The 23856-nt window shown below is 32.7% G+C and overlaps 4 protein-coding genes across 4 annotated transcripts; 2 read left to right on the forward strand and 2 right to left on the reverse strand.

The window, feature by feature from the left end:
- Positions 1 to 809: 809 nt before the first annotated feature.
- Positions 810 to 22044, reverse strand: LOC111681634 (heat shock protein 68-like). Its single transcript, XM_046950601.1, has 2 exons — positions 21987 to 22044; positions 810 to 2953 (listed from the first exon to the last, which is right to left on the reverse strand). Exons 1-2 carry the CDS (start codon positions 21987 to 21989, stop codon positions 1040 to 1042), a joined length of 1917 nt encoding a protein of 638 aa, XP_046806557.1. The 5' UTR covers positions 21990 to 22044; the 3' UTR covers positions 810 to 1039.
- Positions 5672 to 7940, forward strand: LOC111681632 (heat shock protein 70). The gene has a single exon (XM_023443509.2). The coding sequence runs from the start codon at positions 5862 to 5864 to the stop codon at positions 7770 to 7772; it is 1911 nt and encodes a 636-aa protein (XP_023299277.2). The 5' UTR covers positions 5672 to 5861; the 3' UTR covers positions 7773 to 7940.
- Positions 14116 to 16347, forward strand: LOC124419830 (heat shock protein 70-like). Its single transcript, XM_046950603.1, has one exon. It carries the CDS (start codon positions 14269 to 14271, stop codon positions 16177 to 16179), a length of 1911 nt encoding a protein of 636 aa, XP_046806559.1. The 5' UTR covers positions 14116 to 14268; the 3' UTR covers positions 16180 to 16347.
- Positions 19867 to 22128, reverse strand: LOC111687157 (heat shock protein 68). Its single transcript, XM_023449577.2, has one exon. The coding sequence runs from the start codon at positions 21987 to 21989 to the stop codon at positions 20055 to 20057; it is 1935 nt and encodes a 644-aa protein (XP_023305345.2). The 5' UTR covers positions 21990 to 22128; the 3' UTR covers positions 19867 to 20054.
- Positions 22129 to 23856: the final 1728 nt, after the last annotated feature.

The raw sequence follows: 23856 nt of genomic DNA on the forward strand, positions 1-23856 counted from the left end.
TTTTTGTGAATCTTCTCGATTTTGATATAATTTTAACAGCTTTAAAATTTATTCGAATATTATTTCGAAATTAGAAAATGAAAGAAATTGACCTCGAAAAGAACTAAAATTATATTTTTGTGAATATCCCAATTTTAAGTTTTATTTAACAGCTTCAAAATTTTTTCGAACATTACTTCGAATTTTCGAACTTAATTTTAAATATTCTAACATAACGTTGTAGTGTCATCGAGTGTACTCCAAACTGACAAATTTCAGACAATTTGGGCCACCAAAACTTTTTTCGAACTTAAGTTCGAATTTTCGAAAATTTTATTTTTGTTTTTATGACCCAGAGATTATTTTAAGAGCATAGAAATTTTTTCGAACTTAACTTCGAATTTTCGAATATAAAAAAGTGTAAGTAGTTAATATTTGGGTGAATAACTACTTATTTTTGTTCGGCGATGACCAACAAAAAGAACTGGTTAAAAATCTGCTAACTCGACTTTTCGGATGGTGCATGGACCGGTCAAATCCAATGTACAAAAATTGTCAACTGTATCCTATATTGGATATTTTGTTTCAAAACAAAACAAAAAAAATAATTCCAAAATACCTTTTTTTAATTTGGTCCAGTTTACGAACTCATAGCTAGACTTAATATATTTTGGGGACCATCATAAAACAAAGCAATGTAATTTAATTAAGTTTAAGAGGGGTAACCAAAACCACATTTTTGTTTTCCACACAGAGTGAGTCGGTCTAATATACTTATTTCCCTTTTATATTTATGCACAATACATTTGTTGTTCAAAAAAATACGTTACTTTAGTTTTTTGATAGATTTTTATTTAATAAATAATCTGTTTTTTTAACCTTAAAATTAAAATAACTTAAATTTAATTAATTAAGCACAGCTTATGTCATTTGTTTAAGTGTTAGGCATTACACTAGATAGAATCTAATTGTTTTCATACATTCTGTTCTATTTTATTTAAGTAGGAAACTGTTAGGCAACTTATCAGGAATGTTGGGTAGGAACCATATCGATATAAGTCTAATCGACTTCTTCAACGGTGGGACCACCATAATTACCACCGGCTCCAGCTTGCTGACCACAGCCAGAGCCTGTAGTACCGCCGCTAGCCTGTTGATGTAGTCTCGTCATAATGGGTTGACATACTTTAGTTAATTCCTCCAATTTGTAATCATATTCTTCTTTTTCGGCGGTCGTATTGTTGTCTAACCATTTGACGGTTTCTTCACATTTCTCCATGACACGATCTTTATCGGATTTGGGTATTTTATCGCCAGCATCTTGAGTTGATTGTTTGACATTGAATACATAGGCTTCCAATTGATTGCGTGCTGCTATACGTTGACGATGTTTTTCATCTTCATCTGCATATTGTTCAGCTTCACGGACCATACGATCAATTTCAGCTTGCGACAAACGACCTTTGTCATTTTTGATGACAATATTTTTGGCATTACCAGTACTCATTTCTTTGGCAGTTACATTCAAAATACCATTGGCATCTAAATCAAATGTTACATCTACTTTTGGAACCCCACGAGGTGCTGGCGGTATTCCAGTTAAATTGAAAGTGCCCAGAAGATTGTTGTCTTTGGTTAATGCTCTTTCACCTTCAAAGACCTGTATTGTGACAGCTGGTTGATTGTCAGCATATGTGGTAAAGGTTTTGGATTGTTTGCATGGTATGCGACTGTTGCGTTCAATTAATTTAGTCATTACTCCTCCAGCTGTTTCAATGCCCAATGAAAGAGGTGCCACATCCACCAGCAAAACATCTTGAATGGCACTGCTCTTGTCGCCGCTGAGAATAGCTGCTTGAATGGCGGCACCATAAGCCACAGCTTCATCAGGATTAATGGACAAATTGAGAGTTTTTCCGCAAAAGAATTGTTGTAGTAGATTCTGAACTTTAGGAATGCGTGTAGAACCACCTACTAAAACAATATCGTGGATTTGGTTCTTATCCATTTTAGCATCATTTAAGGCTTTCTCCATCGGTTGTAAGGTGCTGCGGAACAAATCACCACATAATTCTTCGAAACGAGCCCGGCTTATTTTAGTGTAGAAATCCACACCTTCGAATAGAGCATCTATCTCTAATGTAGCCTCAGTACTAGATGATAATGTTCGTTTTGCACGTTCAGCAGCTGATCTTAAGCGACGTAATGCTCTAGGATTTGAACGCAAGTCCTTTTTGTATTTACGCTTAAATTCTTCGGCAAAGTGATTGACTAAACGATTGTCAAAATCTTCACCACCCAAATGAGTATCGCCAGCTGTAGCACGCACTTCAAACAATGAACCTTCATCGATGGTGAGAATGGAAACATCAAAAGTACCACCACCCAAATCAAAGATTAAAACATTACGTTCACCCTTTAAGTTTTTGTCCAGGCCATAAGCTAAAGCAGCGGCTGTGGGTTCGTTGATGATTCTTAATACATTTAGACCAGCAATTGCTCCAGCATCTTTGGTGGCTTGTCTCTGTGAATCGTTAAAGTAGGCTGGCACTGTAATGACTGCATCGCGAACTGTAGTACCTAGAAACGCTTCAGCCGTTTCCTTCATTTTTGTCAACACCATGGAACTAATTTCCTCTGGAGCAAATTTCTTTTGTTCACCCTTAAACTCCACTGAAATCTTTGGTTTTCCACAATCATTTACCACTTTGAAGGGCCAGTGTTTCATATCATCCTGAATCTTTTGATCTTCGAATTTACGGCCAATTAAACGTTTTGCGTCGAACACTGTATTCTGAGGATTCATCGCAACTTGATTTTTCGCCGCATCACCAATGAGTCTCTCCGAATCTGTGAAGGCAACATAACTGGGTGTTGTGCGGTTGCCTTGATCGTTGGCTATGATTTCCACTTTTCCATGTTGGAATACACCAACACAGGAGTATGTTGTACCCAAATCAATACCAATTGCTACCATTTTCTCTGTTATTATTCACTTCTTTAATGTATTAAAAATGTTAATTATTTTATTGTTTAGTTAGAGTTTAATAATTCACTTAAATATTCTTCACTTCGAATTCAACTTTTTTCTTTGATTTCTTGTACGTAAATGTGACGGCCAAGTAAATGTACTCGCCTTTTATACTTGTTGACTTGTTTGCAATATCTCAAAAGAAAAATTGAGAATTTTCTCAGATATTTCTGGACAATTGTTCTAACAAACATGCATATGTACGTATGTATGTACGTTTGCGAAATTATTCACAATGTTCATTCAATTTATTTTCAAAATATATTTAAGAGATACAAAAGAGAGTTCTGTTTATATTTGTTTCGTGTGTGTAAGAGATTCATATGTAAATTTGTACAATTTTTTAAAATGTTCTCTCTCTCTCTTGTAGTTAATATCTTGATTTGTTTTTAGAGTTACTGACCTACATCATCACACTTAATACACCATAATATATACATTTCTAATGTATTGTGTAGAAAAAAATAAGGATACTCGAACATTCCTTGTCCTTGAATATGTTGTACTGTTCGTGTTTAAGTTTTAATCGATTATTAGAGGTGGTGATTTTTTGATACAGGACTAATGAGTTTAACATAAATGGGGCAGTGTAGAACATTTATTGTCTTCTAGAACTTTCTAGAATAATTCAAAACATTCCAGAATTGATTTAGTTTTTATGTTATGAACATCAAATCGTAAATTGTCTATAATCAAAGGAATTTGGCAAAAAAAGTATAATTTAGGAGTTATAATTATTATTTTTATGATTTTTAATCCCATTTTCACAATGTCTATTTATTTTTTAACTTTAAGATATATTGACAGTTCTCATACAAAAATTGCCTTAAATGGAAGAATAACTACCGGTTAAACGATAACTGGAGGTAGTAAAAATACAGTGAATCAACTAAGTTTTTTGTCTACCTTTTTTTAACAGAATTTTGTTTTTTGTTCATAAATAAAATTCGAAAAAACAGTATAAGTATAAAGTAAATATATGTTTTCCAATTAAAAATAGAGATTGTGTAAAATGGGAAAAATTAGAAAAAAATATTAAAATACAAATTTTGGTGCATTTGTTGTTGCATTTTATTATTTTTCATCAGAATTTGCATGTGAAAGTATATTGCATATTGAAAATCAGGATTTTATCATGTAATAGTTCTATAGCGGTATATGGTGATGTCCCCATACTTAGAGTGACTAGGATGGTACTTAGTGTTAGATTTATTGAATAAGAATCAATATTATACAATTCTAAATAAAATTTACACAGTACCCCCCAGTATAATGGGGTTTCCGTAATGTAGTTTTTGTTTATCAATACAAAATGACCAAAAACCCGGATTATTTTTGTTATAATATATAGATTAATACCTCACAAAACATTTTTTCTAGGTCCAAATTCATCGATTATCTAATATATCATGTATCCAATTCAAAATTATTTATTATTTTCGAAATTTAATGAAAGAAACGATAGATTTTATGTTAAGTCAAATATTGATAAATTCTGATAGGTATATAGGATAATAAATCGGTTAAGAAATGTCCAAATTTAGTCGTTCTACTACTAAAATATCTAAAAAATTTTATTCTAGTAAATAGGAGTAATCAAAATATTAAATTTTATAAAATAATGCAGCTTTATTGACCCATAAAATTAACAATTCGTTCACATTTTATCAAAAATCTCGTTAATTAATATAACGATTTTACTTTTTATGGTAGAATATATGGTAAAATATAAGATATTCTTTAAAAAATACAACAAACAAATTGCTTTATTTTGCTAAAAATAATTGTTCAGATAAAGTTTTTTCTTAAAATTTATAAAATTTTACATAGGCAAATTACTTAATTGATTCACTGTATATAAAACTTATTTGTGCTATTTTTTGGAGAGATAATAGTATATTTTACGTAACTATAACATAAAAAGGTGGCTGATGAAATATGGCACCGATTTCATCCGTTCTAATAGGTTTCGTCCATGTGCCAAAAACAAACCGTTTGATGCAAATTTTATCAAAATATCTTGAAAATTGCGAGTGTACCTTGCGCACAAGTTTAACATGTACAGCCGGAGAGACGAACGGACATGTCTTAATCGAATCAAATTCTAAGTCGATCGGTATATTTTAAGGTAGGGTTAGTACCAATACGTATAATACCTTCCCCACTATAGTGGTGTAGGGTACAAACATTGTAAAAAATTTTAAAGAAAAGACAAATTATAAACAAACAATAAAAACATGAAGAAAGTTCCAGAATTTGAAACAAATGTTCCAAGTAATATTCCATTGCATTCGTCATTTTTAATATAACTCAAATATAACTCAAGCGTACAAATAAACAAAAATATACACATTTAATTGTAGGTTTGTATACAATTGAATACAATAACAAAAACACCGGCATAAAAAATAAAAACAAAACAAAAATATTGACTCAACCACTTTTACAAACTAACAAGCTTTCTCACTCTCTTAAAAATCAAACACCTCTCTTAAATAAACAAACTCATTCATGGCGTTTCTAGAAGATTCAACAGTATTCCCGCAAAAGTATCTAGAAAATTCCAAAGTTTATGTGATTCATATAAATACGGCCACACAAACTCTCTTCGGCATTAGTACAATACAAACAAGCAAAGTGAAAACATTAAAAAGAAATAACAAGCGATTTAAATTAAAGAAAACTACATTCAAGTAAACAAGAAATTAAATAAATCAGAAAGCGTACAAAAGAAAGTAAAATAATTCTATAAAAAGTGAATCTTAAGCAACAAGTTCTATAAAAAGAAAAACTATTACAAACCATTCATCAAGTTTATATACACAACAAAGAAGAAAAACAAAGTCACACAATGGTAGCAATTGGTATTGATTTGGGTACAACATACTCCTGTGTTGGTGTCTTCCAACATGGAAAAGTTGAGATCATTGCCAACGATCAAGGCAACCGAACAACACCCAGTTATGTTGCCTTCACAGACACAGAACGTCTCATTGGTGATGCGGCGAAGAATCAAGTTGCCATGAATCCCAAGAACACAGTATTTGATGCAAAACGTCTTATTGGTCGCAAATATGATGATCCCAAGATAATGGAAGATATTAAACACTGGCCATTCAAAGTGATCAGTGATGGTGGCAAACCGAAAATCGGTGTCGAATTCAAGGGTGAACATAAGAAATTCGCACCAGAGGAAATCAGTTCAATGGTGTTGACAAAGATGAAGGAAACTGCCGAAGCCTATTTGGGTCAGACAGTAACCGATGCAGTAATTACAGTTCCTGCCTACTTTAACGATTCACAGAGACAAGCCACCAAAGATGCTGGTCGTATTGCTGGTTTAAATGTATTGAGAATTATCAATGAACCCACGGCGGCTGCTCTAGCATATGGTCTCGATAAGAACTTGAAAGGTGAACGTAACGTACTCATCTTTGATTTGGGCGGTGGTACTTTTGATGTCTCCATCTTAACCATCGACGAAGGTTCATTATTTGAAGTGAGAGCAACTGCTGGCGATACTCACTTGGGTGGTGAAGATTTTGACAACAGACTTGTCTCACACCTGGCCGATGAATTCAAACGCAAATACAAGAAAGATATACGCTCTAATCCCAGATCATTGAGACGCCTTAGAACTGCTGCTGAACGTGCCAAACGTACATTGTCATCTAGCACTGAAGCCTCCATTGAAATTGATGCTCTATTTGAGGGTCAAGATTTCTACACTAAAGTGAGTCGTGCCAGATTTGAAGAATTGTGTGCTGATCTATTCCGTCAAACATTGGAACCGGTTGAGAAGGCCCTCAATGATGCTAAAATGGACAAGAACCAAATACATGATATTGTACTGGTTGGTGGCTCTACACGCATCCCTAAAGTTCAAAGTCTTCTTCAACAATTCTTTTGTGGCAAGAGTCTAAACTTGTCCATTAATCCCGATGAAGCTGTGGCCTACGGTGCTGCTATTCAGGCGGCTATACTTAGCGGTGATAAGAGCAGTACTATTCAAGATGTTCTGCTGGTAGATGTGGCTCCACTATCACTTGGCATTGAAACTGCTGGTGGAGTAATGGCAAAGATCATCGAACGCAACACACGCATTCCATGCAAACAAACACAAACCTTCTCCACCTATTCTGATAATCAACCTGGTGTAAGCATCCAAGTCTTTGAAGGTGAACGTGTCATGACTAAGGACAACAACAAATTGGGTACATTTGATCTCTCTGGTATTCCACCAGCTCCTCGTGGTGTGCCACAAATCGAAGTCACTTTCGACCTTGATGCCAATGGCATTCTAAATGTTTCTGCAAAGGAGATGAGTTCTGGCAATGTCAAGAACATCACTATTAAGAACGATAAAGGACGCTTGTCACAAGCCGAAATCGATCGTATGGTCAGTGAGGCTGAGAAATTCGCTGAAGAAGATGAGAAGCAGAAAAATAAGATTAGTGCTCGCAACAATTTGGAAGGTTATGTGTTTGGTGTAAAACAAGCATTGGATCAAGCTGGTAATAAGATTTCTGCACAGGAAAAGGGTGAAGCCTTGCGTGCATGTGAAGATACAATCAAGTGGTTAGATGCCAATACATTGGCTGAAAAGGAGGAATACGAAGACAAGATGAATTCACTCACAAAGTTATGCACACCAATAATGACCAAATTACACAATGGAGGCGGTGCTGGACCATCATGTGGTCAACAAGCTGGTGGATTTGGTGCCGGCAGAAGTGGTCCCACTGTAGAAGAAGTAGATTAGATCAATTAGTCAATCTTAATATCATTCCTAGAAACAATTCATCATTAAAACTCATGTATATTGTTAAGTTCATTTAGAATAAGAAATAATTTATTTTTAGCAAATAAGATCTCAAATATAGAGAAATAAATAAATTGTTTTATGTTAAAACAAATTTGTAAATTATAACAAAAATGTGTTTTATTAACCTATATACATATCGAGCCCTCTTCGTCAACGACAAAAACAAAGATGAATTGAATTTGTATATATCTAAAATTTAAGAGTGTGATAAATATTTTTGAGGGTCCTTAAGTCTGTTTCTAACAAAAATTCTTCCAAAACATCACAGTTTGCAAGAAATCATTTTTTAAGAAGATTTGTATATTTATGGACTGATTTTTCTAATTTTAATAGCGTTCTTTCTGAACATTAGAACTATTCGGATTTTGCAGATATCAGGGATTTTATGAAAACGGATTTAAAAAAAGTGAGTGTGAAAGTAGTATTATAGGAAATTACAAACTTATATGTACATATCCTTGTATATATCATTCTCAAGAAGATGAATGCTTTAATAAATCTTTAATGAATCTTTAAAAATACTTTTTCGAAATAAATTTTCGAGTTATTGAACGATCGCACTTATAATATATAAAAGGGAAATATTTGGAATTATGAACAAACATTGACCGATCCTCATACAATTTGACAAAGATTTTAGTTTCAGTAATAAGTAATTATAATCTCGAACTACATTGCTAAACTGATATTTTTACACAAACTTTGGGCGTTAGAGAAATTTTATGGGGAGGACCTTATATGAGGGAGAGTGTCAATTAAGGACCGATTCACGTAAACTTTTCTTAGATATTTCTCAAAATTGTACAAAAGATATTTTTAATAAATGTGAACGTATTGTTAATTTTTTTAGGTCAATAAAGTATTTTGCTTTTTTAGGGTTTTTGTTAATATTGCTGTATTATTAACATATTTACATACTACCCTATGAGCACGTTTGTAGAAAATATCTTTTATTGTCAACAATAAGTAAAAACAAGTATGAATTTATAGTCGGACATTGCCGACCATATGATACCCTATACCAGTCAATATGTTAAAATTGTGGATTTTTTTTTAAATAAAGCATTTCATTTGTTTTATTGTGGAATATTTTTACTTATTGTTGACAAAAAAGAGATTTTCTACAAGAGGGCCTTATAAATTTTGGTCAAATGAGGCTCGATCACTATAAAAATTAGTATTGTCATTTATTGTTCCCACTAATTTTTGTTGACATTATAATATATTTAACGTAATTATGAGCCTAAAGGCCCGATTCGGGGGGTACGGTTGTATGGGGGCTAGGAGAAATAATAGACCGATTTCAACCATTTTCAATAGCGTTCGTCCTTGAACCAAAAAAAGAGTATGTGCCAAATTTCATCAAATTATCTTGAAAATTGCGACCTGTAGCGTGCGCACAAGTCTTACATGGACACACAAACAGACGGACGGACATCGACTAAATCGACTCAGAAAGTGATTCTGAGGCGATTGGTATACTTTAAGGTGGGTGTAGGACCAATATTTTTGGGTTTTTACAAACTTCAGCACAAACGTATAATACCCTCCCCACTATAGTGGTGTAGGGTATAACAAGTGCGAAAATATAGTCGGGCGTGACCTACCATATGATACCCTACACCAGTTATAAAAATTATGGACCAAGCCCGATAAAGTTTTGTATATTTATATAATATTTATTTGTGCTGAATTTCATCAAGTAATTTTCTTAAGGAAACTTTATATGGGAGCTAGGGTCAAATGAGGCCCGATCTTTACGAAATTTGGCAAGGTCATCAAGGCTTGTATAAAACTTAGTTATATTTAACACAAATATGAGCTCAGAAGCGCTTTTCGGGGCGCTCTGTTGTATGAGGGCTAGGTGAAATAATGGACCGATTTTATTTATTTATACATTTTTAACATACTGACTGGTGTAGAGTATCAAATGGTTGCACATGCCTGACTATACATTCACTCTGTTTTTTTTGCATTGGAAATGCCTCCTAAAAAAAGCTATCAAAAATTTTATTTGATTTACTGTACGTGTGTGAAATTATCCACAATGTTCATGCAATTTCTTTTCAAAATATAGGTATTTAAGAGATACAAAAGAGAGTTCTGTTTATATTTGTTTCGTGTGTGTAAGTGTCACATGTAAATTTATACGAATGTTTGAAAATTTTCTCTTTCTCGTAGTCAATATCTTGAATTACTGACCTACATCACACAGTATAGCAAGTACATTCGAACATTTCTGAGAATTCCTTGACCTTGAATATGTTGTAATGTTCAATGTTTATGTTTTCATTGATTAATAAAGGTGGTGGTTTTTTAATACAGAGATTAATGAGTTGTAACATAAATGAGGCAGAGTAGAACACTTCTTTTGTTCTAGAACTTTCTAGAATATTTCAAAACATTCCAGAATTGAAAATTACTTTGTTTTACATGTTATTACATCATACACCACTATGTTGTATTGGTATTATGCTAAAAGTCTTCTTATGAAGAAATTCATTACATTTATGTAATTTATAAAGCTACAAATGAAATTTCATTAAAATTGAACAATATTTATAAAGGCTACCAACACAATTCTAAAAATACTACCCTACCCTCTATCTCCATTGAATTGCCCAAAGTACAAATGTATTTTGTTTAATAAATTTTGTATCATATCGAAAATTTATGTTGAAAATATGAGTCCCTTAGAACATTTATTAAAAAATCAAATTATCACGATATTTTCACCCTTTTTTCCCTCCATATAACTCTAAATATTAAGAAACTCGGTCTAGCCGGAAATTTCAAAAAGTACCTTATGAAGAACCAAAAAGTACCAAAATTACCGCTTTTATCGGATTTCACCTAATCCGGGCCACATATGCTGAATTACATGTTTCTATGTTCAATATTATAGAAATTTCAAAAAGTACGTTTTGAAGAACCAAAAAGTACCAAAAATACCTCTTTTATCGGATCTATCTTAATTCGGGCCATACATGCTTAATTTTATGTTTCTAGGTTCAATATTAGAGACATTTCAAAAAGTACCTTTTGAAGAACCAAAAAGTACCAAAAATACCCCTTTTATTACTCTCTTAATCCGGGCCATACATGCTTAATTTCATGTTTCTAGGTTCAATATTATAGAAATTTCAAAACGTACATTTTGAAGAACGAAAAGTACCAAAATGTTATCTATTTGAGGTTCTCACGTAATCCGGGCAATACATGTTTAATTTCACATTTCTAAGTTCAATATTATGCAAAAAATCAAAAAGTAAATTTTTCATGCTTATAGGTTCAATATTATACAAATTTCAAAAAAGTACTTTTTGAGGAACGAAAAATTATCAAAATGTCCCTTTTTATGGGTCCTTACTTAATCCGGGCCATTTGTGCTTAATTTCATGTTTCTAAGTTCAATATTATAGAGATTGCACAAAGTACAAAAAAAGTCCCCTTTTTATGCAAAAGTAAGTAAATTTTTCACCTTTTTTTCGTTAAGTTATGAATAAGCCAAAAATATTTTTTTCTTTGGTTTAAAAGATACCTGGGGTGCAAAAAAAGTACCGAAATACAGTTTTTACCAGTTTATTCCCTAAAGGAGACGAATTTGAAAAAAAGTACCAGGCATCTGTCCTCTGGTACTTTTTTTATTATCTTGTCTAGTTTAGGAGATATGAAGTTACCGAATTTACCCGTTTTTACCCCCTCAATATTCGAATTTCCAAAAATCGCGTCTTAGTGGATCTATTCGGTGTGAGACCAATCTCCTGTCCAAATTTCAGCTTTTTAGCTTCAACCGTAGCAGTTTATTTAAGCTACATTCAAACCTATCAAACATTTGATGAAAAAGACGTAACCACTAATTTTTGTAAATTTATTTTTGATTCTGCATGATTTTTGTTATTGCAAATATTGTCGAAACAAATATTAAAGACGTTCTTAACTGATATCGTCAAAGATATTTTATGATTGTGCAAATTAATATATATTTTAAGGAAATCAAAATGTAAATTTCTTAGGGGTCACGTCATTTTCGTCAAACATTTGATAGGTGTGAACGTAGCTTTATAGTTATACTTTAAGTAAAATCTATTTAAAATTCATTCACCTGAAATAATAATATACAAACTACATACAGTGAATCAATTAAGTAATTTGCATATGCAAAATTTTATATATTTTAAGAAAAAACTTTATCTCAACAATTATTTATAGCAAATTAAAACTATTTGTTTGTTGTATTTTTTAAAGAATATCTTATATTTTAATTTTCTACCATAAAATGTAAAATCGTGATATTATTTAATGAAATTTTTGATAAAATGAGAACGTATTGTTAATTTTTTTTAGGTCAATAAAGTATTTTGCTTTTTTAGGTTTTTTTTTTTTGTTATTTTTTCAATATTGCTGCATTATTTTATAAAATTTAATATTTTTTTACTCCTATATATTAGAATAACATTCTTAGATATTTTAGTAGTGAAACGACATTTCTTGGACATTTCTTAACTGATTTATTATCCTATATACCTATAAGAATTTGAATTGGAGACATGATATATTAGATAATCAATGAATTTGGACATAGAAAAAATGTTTAGTCAGGTATATATCTATATATTATAACAAAAATAATCCAGGTTTTTGGTCATTTTCTATTGATAAACGAAAACTACATTACGGAAACCCCATTATACTTGGGGGTACTGTGTAAATTTTATTTAGAACTGTAGAATATTGATTCTTATTCAATAAATCTAACACTAAGTACCATCCTAGCCACTCTGAGTATGGGGACATCACCATATACCACTATAGAACTATTACATGATAAAATCCTGATTTTCAACATCATATTTTAAATGCTTTATTTTATGAATAAGATACAGTAGGCGTATTAGGATCTGGATAGTTATTCTTGATTTGGGTTCTAAATATTTATAAGTGTATGTATTAGCTGAAAATTTTTGCTTTTGCTGACCTTAGGGTGTGATAACCACCTCTATTTTAAAATATCTAAATTAGGTATTTTTCCTGTACTACACCACAGTTTACTTTATATTGATTCCAAGCATCCTAAGGTATGTTTAAGGTCTAAATTAAAACATAGTGTTCCTCCTAGCTCGTATATGGATTTTGGAGAAGATAAATCAGGAGTCTAATGGTTTTCCATGGATTGAAGCACCACTCAGTGCGTTTTTTCTAATAATTCTTTGGATCATTTCATCAATTACTCTATTTAATATTTTTTAATATTATTGATTAAGCATCTTATAATTATATTTTATTGATTTACACTTGTTCTAGAAATCTAAACTAATTCTTTATATCGAAATTGCCTCATTATTATCCTTTAAACATTTTTAAGGCAAATAACATCACATTTTTACACAATGAGGAAATACTTAACACTCGTTAAGTATTATTAACACTCGTCCTTTAAACAATAAAACAATAAATCCAAAAAGGAATTAAAACATAATTTGAAAGAACCCAACGAAATTAACCGAAATTCTCAATATGAAAAATATTTTATTGACGTGCAAATTCTCATGAAGAATAATAAAATGCAACAAAAAATGCACCAAAATGTGTATTTTAATATTTTTTTCTTGGTTTTCCCATTTTACACAATCTTTATTTTTAATTGGAAAACATAAATTTACTTTTTACATGTTTTTTCCAATTTTATTTATGAACAAAAATCTAAATTCTCTTAAAAAAAAGGTAGGCAAAAAACTTAGTTGATTCACTGTACCTATAAACAGATAATGAAAACACGCAGATTAATTAATAATGTACAAACTGGGTATATACATAAATATAAACAAACAATGCATAACAAAACATGCAGAAAATTCAAGAATTTGAAACAAATCTAAATATAATTCCATTGAGTTCGCCATTCTTAATATAACTCAAATGAATATAGCGTGCAAATAAACAAAAATACACACATTTAATTGAATGTTTGTATCTACGTGTGAATACAATAACAAAAACACCGGTATAAAAATAAAAACAAAACAAAAATATTGACTCAACCACTTCTGCAAACTAACAAGCTTTCTCACTCTCTTAAAAAGTAAACACCTCTCTTAAATAAACAAACTCATTCATGGCGTTTCTAGAAGATTCAACAGTATTCCCGCAAAAGTATCTAGAAAATACCAAAGTGTATGTGATTCATATAAATACGGCCGCACAAACTCTCTTCGGCATTAGTACAATACAAACAAGCAAAGTGAAAACATTAAAAATAAATAACAAGCGATTTAAATTAAGGAAAACTACATAAATCAGAAAATATACAAAAGAAAGTAAAATAATTCTATAAAAAGTGAATCTTAAGCAACAAGTTCTATAAAAAGAAAAACTATTACAAATCATTCATCAAGTTTATATAAACAACAAAGAAGAAAAACAAAGTCACACAATGGTAGCAATTGGTATTGATTTGGGTACAACATACTCCTGTGTTGGTGTCTTCCAACATGGAAAAGTTGAGATTATTGCCAACGATCAAGGCAACCGAACAACACCTAGTTATGTTGCCTTCACAGACACGGAACGTCTCATTGGTGATGCGGCTAAGAATCAAGTTGCCATGAATCCCAAGAACACAGTATTTGATGCAAAACGTCTTATTGGTCGCAAATATGATGATCCCAAGATAATGGAAGATATTAAACACTGGCCATTCAAAGTGATCAGTGATGGTGGCAAACCGAAAATCGGTGTCGAATTCAAGGGTGAACATAAGAAATTCGCACCAGAGGAAATCAGTTCAATGGTGTTGACAAAGATGAAGGAAACTGCCGAAGCCTATTTGGGTCAGACAGTAACCGATGCAGTAATTACAGTTCCTGCCTACTTTAACGATTCACAGAGACAAGCCACCAAAGATGCTGGTCGTATTGCTGGTTTAAATGTATTGAGAATTATCAATGAACCCACGGCGGCTGCTCTAGCATATGGTCTCGATAAGAACTTGAAAGGTGAACGTAACGTACTCATCTTTGATTTGGGCGGTGGTACTTTTGATGTCTCCATCTTAACCATCGACGAAGGTTCATTATTTGAAGTGAGAGCAACTGCTGGCGATACTCATTTGGGTGGTGAAGATTTCGACAATAGACTCGTCTCACATCTGGCCGATGAATTCAAACGCAAATACAAGAAAGATATACGCTCTAATCCCAGATCATTGAGACGCCTTAGAACTGCTGCTGAACGTGCCAAACGTACATTGTCATCCAGCACTGAAGCCTCCATTGAAATTGATGCTCTATTTGAGGGTCAAGATTTCTACACTAAAGTAAGTCGTGCCAGATTTGAAGAATTGTGTGCTGATCTATTCCGTCAAACATTGGAACCGGTTGAGAAGGCCCTCAATGATGCTAAAATGGACAAGAACCAAATACATGATATTGTTCTGGTTGGTGGCTCTACACGCATCCCTAAAGTTCAAAGTCTTCTTCAACAATTCTTCTGTGGCAAGAGTCTAAACTTGTCCATTAATCCCGATGAAGCTGTGGCCTATGGTGCTGCTATTCAGGCGGCTATACTTAGTGGTGATAAGAGCAGTGCTATTCAAGATGTTCTGCTGGTAGATGTGGCTCCACTATCACTTGGCATTGAAACTGCTGGTGGTGTAATGGCAAAGATCATCAAGCGCAACACTCGAATTCCATGCAAACAAACACAAACCTTCTCCACCTATTCGGATAATCAACCTGGTGTAAGCATCCAAGTCTTTGAAGGTGAACGTGTCATGACTAAGGACAACAACAAATTGGGCACATTTGATCTCTCTGGCATTCCACCAGCTCCTCGTGGTGTGCCACAAATTGAAGTCACTTTCGATCTTGATGCCAATGGCATTCTAAATGTTTCTGCAAAGGAGATGAGTTCTGGCAATGTCAAGAACATCACAATTAAAAACGATAAAGGACGTTTGTCGCAAGCCGAAATTGATCGCATGGTCAGTGAGGCCGAGAAATTCGCCGAAGAAGATGAGAAGCAGAAAAATAAGATTAGTGCTCGCAATAATTTGGAAGGTTATGTGTTTGGTGTAAAACAAGCATTGGATCAAGCTGGTGATAAGATTTCTGCACAGGAAAAGGGTGAAGCCTTGCGTGCATGTGAAGATACAATCAAGTGGCTAGATGCCAATACATTGGCTGAAAAGGAGGAATACGAAGACAAAATGAATTCACTCACAAAATTATGCACACCAATTATGACCAAATTACACAATGGTGGCGGTGCTGGACCATCATGTGGTCAACAGGCTGGTGGATTTGGTGCCGGCAGAAGTGGTCCCACTGTAGAAGAAGTAGATTAAATCAATTAGTCAATCTCAATATCATTCCTAGAAACAATTCATCATTAAAACTCATGAATATTGTTAAGTTCATTTAGAATAAGAAATAATTTATTTTTAGCAAATAAGATCTCAAATATAGAGAAATAAATAAATTGTTTTATGTTAAAACAAATATGTAAATTATAACAAAATTGTGTTTTGTTAACCTACGCTGTTTTAACTTAATAAAATAACGTATGGCGGACAATTCGAAAATGTCCCACGGGCCACAAAATATTTCATCGAATAAGTTTGCCATTCGTGGCGACGTTTTAATCATCCTTTATGTGAGATCAACGTCCAACTTCATAAGACTTTAATCTTGTTAAGGGAGTTGTATATGTACATTGTTTTGTTTAATTTAAAATTGATTTAACTACCTTTTTGAAATACAGTAGTTTTCCGATTTAACGACCATTCAATTCTACGAACACCGCATTTAATGAACAGGCTAATTTTTCCTATCGACTACCTTAAATAACGAACAAAACTTGTTTTTTGTACTCTGTTTAATGAACTAATAAAAATATTATTATTTAAATTAAGATAAAATGACATTTATCAAAAATAACAAATAACCTAAGTTGTAGCAAGCGGTGCTAAACTTTAACTCATTCTGGGTTCTTATTAAATTTTAGTTCGATGTAGCTATATCCGTCCTTCAGATAATGACTTTAACGCTCAATACTCGATTAACAATACGAGTACGCCGAGTACTAACCGATATCTCTAACAAATTTTATGGGAATCGGTTCATAATTGACCTTACCCTCCATATCAGGCCCCCTTAAGAAAATAACATCAACGCTCATTACTCGCTTAAAAATACGAGTATAGCGATGAACTTCGAGAAATAACTTTAAAGCTCATGACAGAATTAAAAATACAGCGATTAAATTCGACACAAATATGGTTTGAAGGTGGGTATATAAGATTCGGAATTTTGTGTTTTGTGCTATTTTTATAAAAAAAGAATTAATTTTTATAAAATACATTTAAAAAATATTTTATGTACCTATTTTTAATTATTTTCCTACCAAAAACCCACGATTTACTTAGTACTGCATATAACGAACTTTTCAATTTTACGAACAGTCCTGGCAACATATGGGTTCGTTCAATCGAAAAACTACTGTACTATTTATAACGTTAGAATCCTATAAAACTTTCCTTTTTTTGCAACTTTGTTGGAAGATTCTAACAAAAAAGTGTTTTATTACCCTTCACCGATTCAACATAATTAAAATAGGAATAGCGGACAATTCGAAAATGGCCACCGGGCCTCCAATTATTTGGTCGAAAAGGTTTGATCTACCTCAGTTACCTACATCCAGGCCAAACACTACACTTAGTAGATCACTATGTGATATCAAAGTCAAACTTTATGCTACTTTAATCTTTGTTAAGGGAGTTTAAATAACGTATCTGATGACGAAATTGCTACTGAGCTTAAATCTCAAGTAGTTTCGGTATATAAATTGACCACCAAGCAGAACTGGTCATAGCTCCCATACAAGGTCCCCTCTTGAAAATAACTTAAACACACATAACTCATTACTGTATTAAGATATCCAAAGTTTGGCACAAGTTTTGTTCATATACAGAGAAATAATATTGTGAAATGTTCTTCCGATTGGTCCATAATTGATCATAGCTCCCAAATAAGGTCCCTTCTAGAAAAACACACATACAAGGTTCCCTTCCGAAAATCAAAAGAAACGCACATAACTCATAACCAAATATTTATAGCCATACATTTAGCAAAAATATTGCTCTTATATACATAAATTACCAAGTAATGATATAGATACAGAATTCTGAAATTTTGTATTTATATACGGACATAGCTCCCATACAAATCCGTTTTACGGAAATCTCTTAAACGCACATTACTTATTACCAAATAATGCTATTGATACAAAATTTGGCACAAATATTAGTTTTGTATACAAAAATTCTATTTCTCCTATACTAGGTCCAGCCCCTAAAAGCGCTTTAACCGATAATGGTCTTTATCAATTTGTGTAGAACAAAATTATATATGTATTTGTATTTTGAAAATCTCTAAATCTTTCACACACATGCATACATGCAAATTACTAAATTTATAATGTTCAATAAATCTTGGAATTGTAATAGATTTAACTTTTGGGTTTTTTTCTATGAAGACATGAGAAAGCTGATTTCTACAAATATTTGATCAATTAGAAAAGTAATAACATAGAAGTAGCTGGTGGAGGGTATTTAAGAATCGTCACAGCCGAATGTAGCACTCTAACTTGGTATACCTTTCACCTTCGTGAGAAGGGTATATATAAGTTTGTCATTCCGTTTGTAATTTCTATAATATAATTTTCCGACCCTATAAAGTATATAAATCAAAGAATTAACATGACGTTACGTTGCGTTGTTATTGGCTAGAAACATGAAATTAAGTACATAGAGCCCGGATTAGACGAGAACACATTAAAGGGGACTTTTTGGCACTTTTTTTGAATTTTTATATAAGTAATATTAAACCTAGAAACATGAAATTTATAATGTAGGACCTTGACTAGGTAAGAACCTATAAAAAGGGACTTTTTAGTACTTTTTCGTTCTACAAAAGGTACTTTTTGAATTTTCTATAATATTGAACTTAGAAACATGAAATTAAGTATGTAGAGCCAGGATTAGGCTAGAACACATAAAAGGGGTCTTTTTGATACTTTTTCATTCTACAAAAGGTACTTTTTGAATTTTCTATAATATTGAACCTAGAAACATAAAATTTAGCATGTAGAGCCTTGACTAGGTAAGAACCTACAAAAAGGGACTTTTTAGTACTTTTCCGTTCTACAAAAGGTACTTTTTGAATTTTCTATAATATTGAACCTAGAAACATTATATAGAGCCCGGATTAAGTGGGAACCCATAAAAGGGAAGTTTTTGGTACTTTTTCGTTCTTCAAAAGGTACTTTTTAAAATTTCTATAATATGAACGTAGAAATATAAAGTTAAGCATGTAGAGCCTGGATTAATTTAGATCGTATGAAATGGGCTACAATTGTATTTTTTGATTTTTTGTAATAAAATTCGTAATGACTGTTTTTAACACATCATGGTGAAGGGTATTTTAATCGCAATAGCGATAGTCGAATTTTATCTCGATAAATTTATAATTCAATCAAATAAACGCGTTTAAGTAATTTTTGGAAGTGGACCTTATATGGGAGATATGGCCAATAAATTTGGTTGATTTTCTTTGCTTAGTTTTAACGTGGGTGTGTTTTACACAGACTTGTTATGCACACCATCACTGGTGATGGTAAGATTTATGGACCGATTTTGCTGATTTTAAATGGGGTTCCTCCCAAACGTATAACATATCCCACAGAACAGATTTCTAGAAATTTGGGTCAGAAAATCTTATTGTGGAAATTACAAAAGTAATGACAAACTAATATGTTCGTTCTAATACATATACATAACCTTCGCACATAAACTTAGGCAGACCGATTTTAGTTGCCTTCAATATCTTCATTATGTTGAATAATGTTGCTGCAATACTGGCATTTTGAAGAAATTTATGAGCGTCTGAGAGGATCCTTATATATGGCCGTAGGTTAAATTATAGCGATTCTTATTTTATTTGACAGTGTGGTTCCAAGTAAATAATACTTCCACTTTTTATAATTTCAATTAAAATTTTATTTCCAGATATGTTCTTAAATATCTAAAGCTACAAAGGTAATTTATTTAAAATTAAGTTAACACTTAAAACAAATCAAATTATTAAAAACTTATTCGTTAACCTAACATAAATTCAGTCTTTTTAAAATAAAAAAAAATAATGAAGTAATAAATTAAAAATTTTAATCTACTTCTTCAACGGTTGGACCACCATAATTTTGACCACCAAAACCTCCAGCTTGTTGACCACAACCAGCACCTGCTTGTGGGCCAGCAGCTCCACCACTAGCCTGTTGATGTAGTCTTGTCATAATGGGTTGGCATAACTTAGTTAATTCCTCCAATTTGTAATCATATTCTTCTTTTTCAGCGGTCGTGTTGTTGTCTAACCATTTGACGGTTTCTTCACATTTCTCCATGACACGATCTTTATCGGATTTGGGTATTTTATCGCCAGCATCTTGAGTTGATTGTTTGACATTGAATACATAGGCTTCCAATTGATTGCGTGCTGCTATACGTTGACGATGTTTTTCATCTTCATCTGCATATTGTTCGGCCTCACGGACCATACGATCAATTTCAGCTTGCGACAAACGACCTTTGTCATTTTTGATGACAATATTTTTGGCATTACCAGTACTCATTTCTTTGGCAGTTACATTCAGAATACCATTGGCATCTAAATCAAAGGTTACATCTACTTTTGGAACCCCACGAGGTGCTGGCGGTATTCCAGTTAAATTAAAGGTGCCCAGAAGGTTGTTGTCTTTGGTTAATGCTCTTTCACCTTCAAAGACCTGTATTGTGACAGCTGGTTGATTGTCAGCATATGTGGTAAAGGTCTTTGATTGTTTGCATGGTATGCGACTGTTGCGTTCAATTAATTTAGTCATTACTCCTCCAGCTGTTTCAATGCCCAATGAAAGAGGTGCCACATCCACCAGCAAAACATCTTGAATGGCACTGCTCTTGTCGCCACTGAGAATAGCGGCTTGAATTGCTGCACCATAGGCCACAGCTTCATCAGGATTAATGGACAAATTAAGAGTTTTTCCGCAGAAGAATTGTTGCAGTAGATTCTGAACTTTAGGAATGCGTGTAGAACCACCTACTAAAACAATATCGTGGATTTGATTCTTATCCATTTTAGCATCATTTAAGGCTTTCTCCACCGGTTGTAAGGTGCTGCGGAACAAATCACCACATAATTCTTCGAAACGAGCCCGGCTTATTTTAGTGTAGAAATCCACACCTTCGAATAGAGCATCTATCTCTAATGTAGCCTCAGTACTGGATGATAATGTTCGTTTTGCACGTTCAGCAGCTGATCTTAAGCGACGTAATGCTCTAGGATTTGAACGCAAGTCCTTTTTGTATTTACGCTTAAACTCTTCAGCAAAGTGATTGACTAAACGATTGTCAAAATCTTCACCACCCAAATGAGTATCGCCAGCTGTAGCACGCACTTCAAACAACGAACCTTCATCGATGGTGAGAATGGAAACATCGAAAGTACCACCTCCCAAATCAAAGATTAAAACATTACGTTCACCCTTTAAGTTTTTGTCCAGACCATAAGCTAAAGCAGCGGCTGTGGGTTCGTTGATGATTCTCAATACATTTAGACCAGCAATTGCTCCAGCATCTTTGGTGGCTTGTCTCTGTGAATCGTTAAAGTAGGCTGGCACTGTAATGACTGCATCGCGAACTGTAGTGCCTAAAAAGGCTTCAGCTGTTTCCTTCATTTTTGTCAACACCATGGAACTAATTTCCTCGGGAGCAAATTTCTTTTGTTCACCCTTAAACTCCACTGAAATCTTTGGTTTTCCACAATCATTTACCACTTTGAAGGGCCAGTGTTTCATATCATCCTGAATCTTTTGATCTTCGAATTTACGGCCAATTAAACGTTTTGCGTCGAACACTGTATTCTGAGGATTCATGGCAACTTGATTTTTCGCCGCATCACCGATAAGACGCTCCGAATCTGTGAAGGCAACATAACTGGGTGTTGTGCGATTACCTTGATCGTTGGCTATGATTTCCACTTTACCATGTTGGAATACACCAACACAGGAGTATGTTGTACCCAAATCAATACCAATTGCTACCATTTTGTTTTCTGTTGTTTTTATGCACTATATTTGTTAATTATTTTAATACTTTGTTTTATGTTTTACAACTTTTCAATACTTTTATGTTAGTTAGAATTTAAAAATTCACTATTATTTTTTTCGCTTTAATATTATCTTTTCACGTTGATTTCTTGTACTTAAATATGACGATTGTCGAAATTTACTTCCCTTTTATACTTGTTGACTCTTTTGTATTCACTCAAGAGAAAATTCTAGAATTTTGTCAGAATTTTCTTGAAAATTGTAGATGTTCACATACTATATGAGGGGGTAAAAGTATCTTTTTTGTGCAAAATAAGATTTGCAAAGAGATGCAAAAGAGAGTTAAACACGTAGTTGTGTGAGTTTTCCTATGCATTTAAGAGAACAATGTGTATCTATGTGTTTTTGTATCTTATACTGGCGTATAGAGAGGCAGAAAAAATCATTACTACACACACAGATATATCTACATATGTGTTTTTGTATCATAAACATACATACATATGTACAATGCATATTTTTCCTCTTAGTCTTTTGAAATCTCTTTAAAATACTGACCTACGTTAGGGCACCTACCTTTAATAAACTAATATGTAATGTATTGGTAGAACAACATTTATTATAGGATTCAATACATAGTAATTCATATTGGAAAATGTTTCTGCCTTGTTTGTCAAAAGGATTAATCGAAATTTCTTGAAAATTTCACGAGAGGTATAGAATGAAGATATACGAATAACTTCTATAATCTACAAGTTGTAAAAATTATTCTTCTAATAAATCTTAGTAGAAGGCATGATTTACACCCATGTGCCAGAGACTATGTATTATTGTCGCATTACTCTCAGAAGTCCTACGATATTGTCGCATTCTAATATTCCTAAGACTATTATTGTCTCATTTGAGTTGCACCTCCATTTGCAGTTCATGTTACTATTACCGGAATCTTTCAGAGATTATTTTGTAATAATGAAAAATTTGTGGTTTTAACACTGTTCTATTTAGGTCGAGATACAATTTCAAAGCTATATCAGAGTATGCGGCAAAAATCTAAGAAGAACTCATTCGGCTTGGAATCATTTCGTATAACTTACATCTAAAACAGTGCTACAAAGAGATGCAGAAAGATTAGTTATAACCTATATTTGGAGTTTGAAGTATCGGCGTAATTCGCTCTGTAATGAACCGAGTCAATCCAAAAATTGTTTATCAGACTATTGACAAACATAGTTATCACTCGCCAACAATGTGATACCAGTTCCGTAGCTTTTCAGATCTTCGCATGTAAGACACTACATTTGTCTGAAAGTCTAAAAAAGTTTCTTATACCTATGCCAATATCCACCCAATAGCCCTTATTTAGATATATATTTTCCCCAAAATGTACTGTACATTAATTTTTGCAAAATTCCATCTATGTAATATATTGACTGCAATGATCGACAGTCGCATTTTGATCATTGTTCAGACTTCATGACTACGGAATTTTAATGCTTTGAATATTAACAGAAAACTATTAAAATTTACTAAATAAACATTTTGTGCCAAATATTTTTTATTTGTTTAATAATTATTTAGAAATTTTAAATAATTTTAGTAATAATTGCACACGAAATGATCATTGAGTTCTTGTACATTTTTGCTAAACATACATACATATAAAGTAGCGACATATAAAAATTATTAGATCAGTTTTTAAAAATGAAAATATATAAAAATAAAATTGATATAATCTATTTTCGTCATAAAAACAAAGAAAACATAATCTAAAAATATAATTTAGCATCTATTTTTCCAAATGTATCTGAGATACAATAGTGGCACAAATTTACTTCATAAATACTTTTGTTATTTATACTATAAC

The sequence above is a fragment of the Lucilia cuprina genome, chromosome 4, assembly GCF_022045245.1.
Source record: "Lucilia cuprina isolate Lc7/37 chromosome 4, ASM2204524v1, whole genome shotgun sequence".
NCBI lineage: Eukaryota > Metazoa > Arthropoda > Insecta > Diptera > Calliphoridae > Lucilia > Lucilia cuprina.

Bases quoted from the DNA above. Each gene is read 5' to 3' on its own strand.
- LOC111687157 (XM_023449577.2), bottom strand. From the start codon at position 21,989: ATGGTAGCAATTGGTATTGATTTGGGTACAACATACTCCTGTGTTGGT.
- LOC111681632 (XM_023443509.2), top strand. From the start codon at position 5,862: ATGGTAGCAATTGGTATTGATTTGGGTACAACATACTCCTGTGTTGGT.
- LOC124419830 (XM_046950603.1), top strand. From the start codon at position 14,269: ATGGTAGCAATTGGTATTGATTTGGGTACAACATACTCCTGTGTTGGT.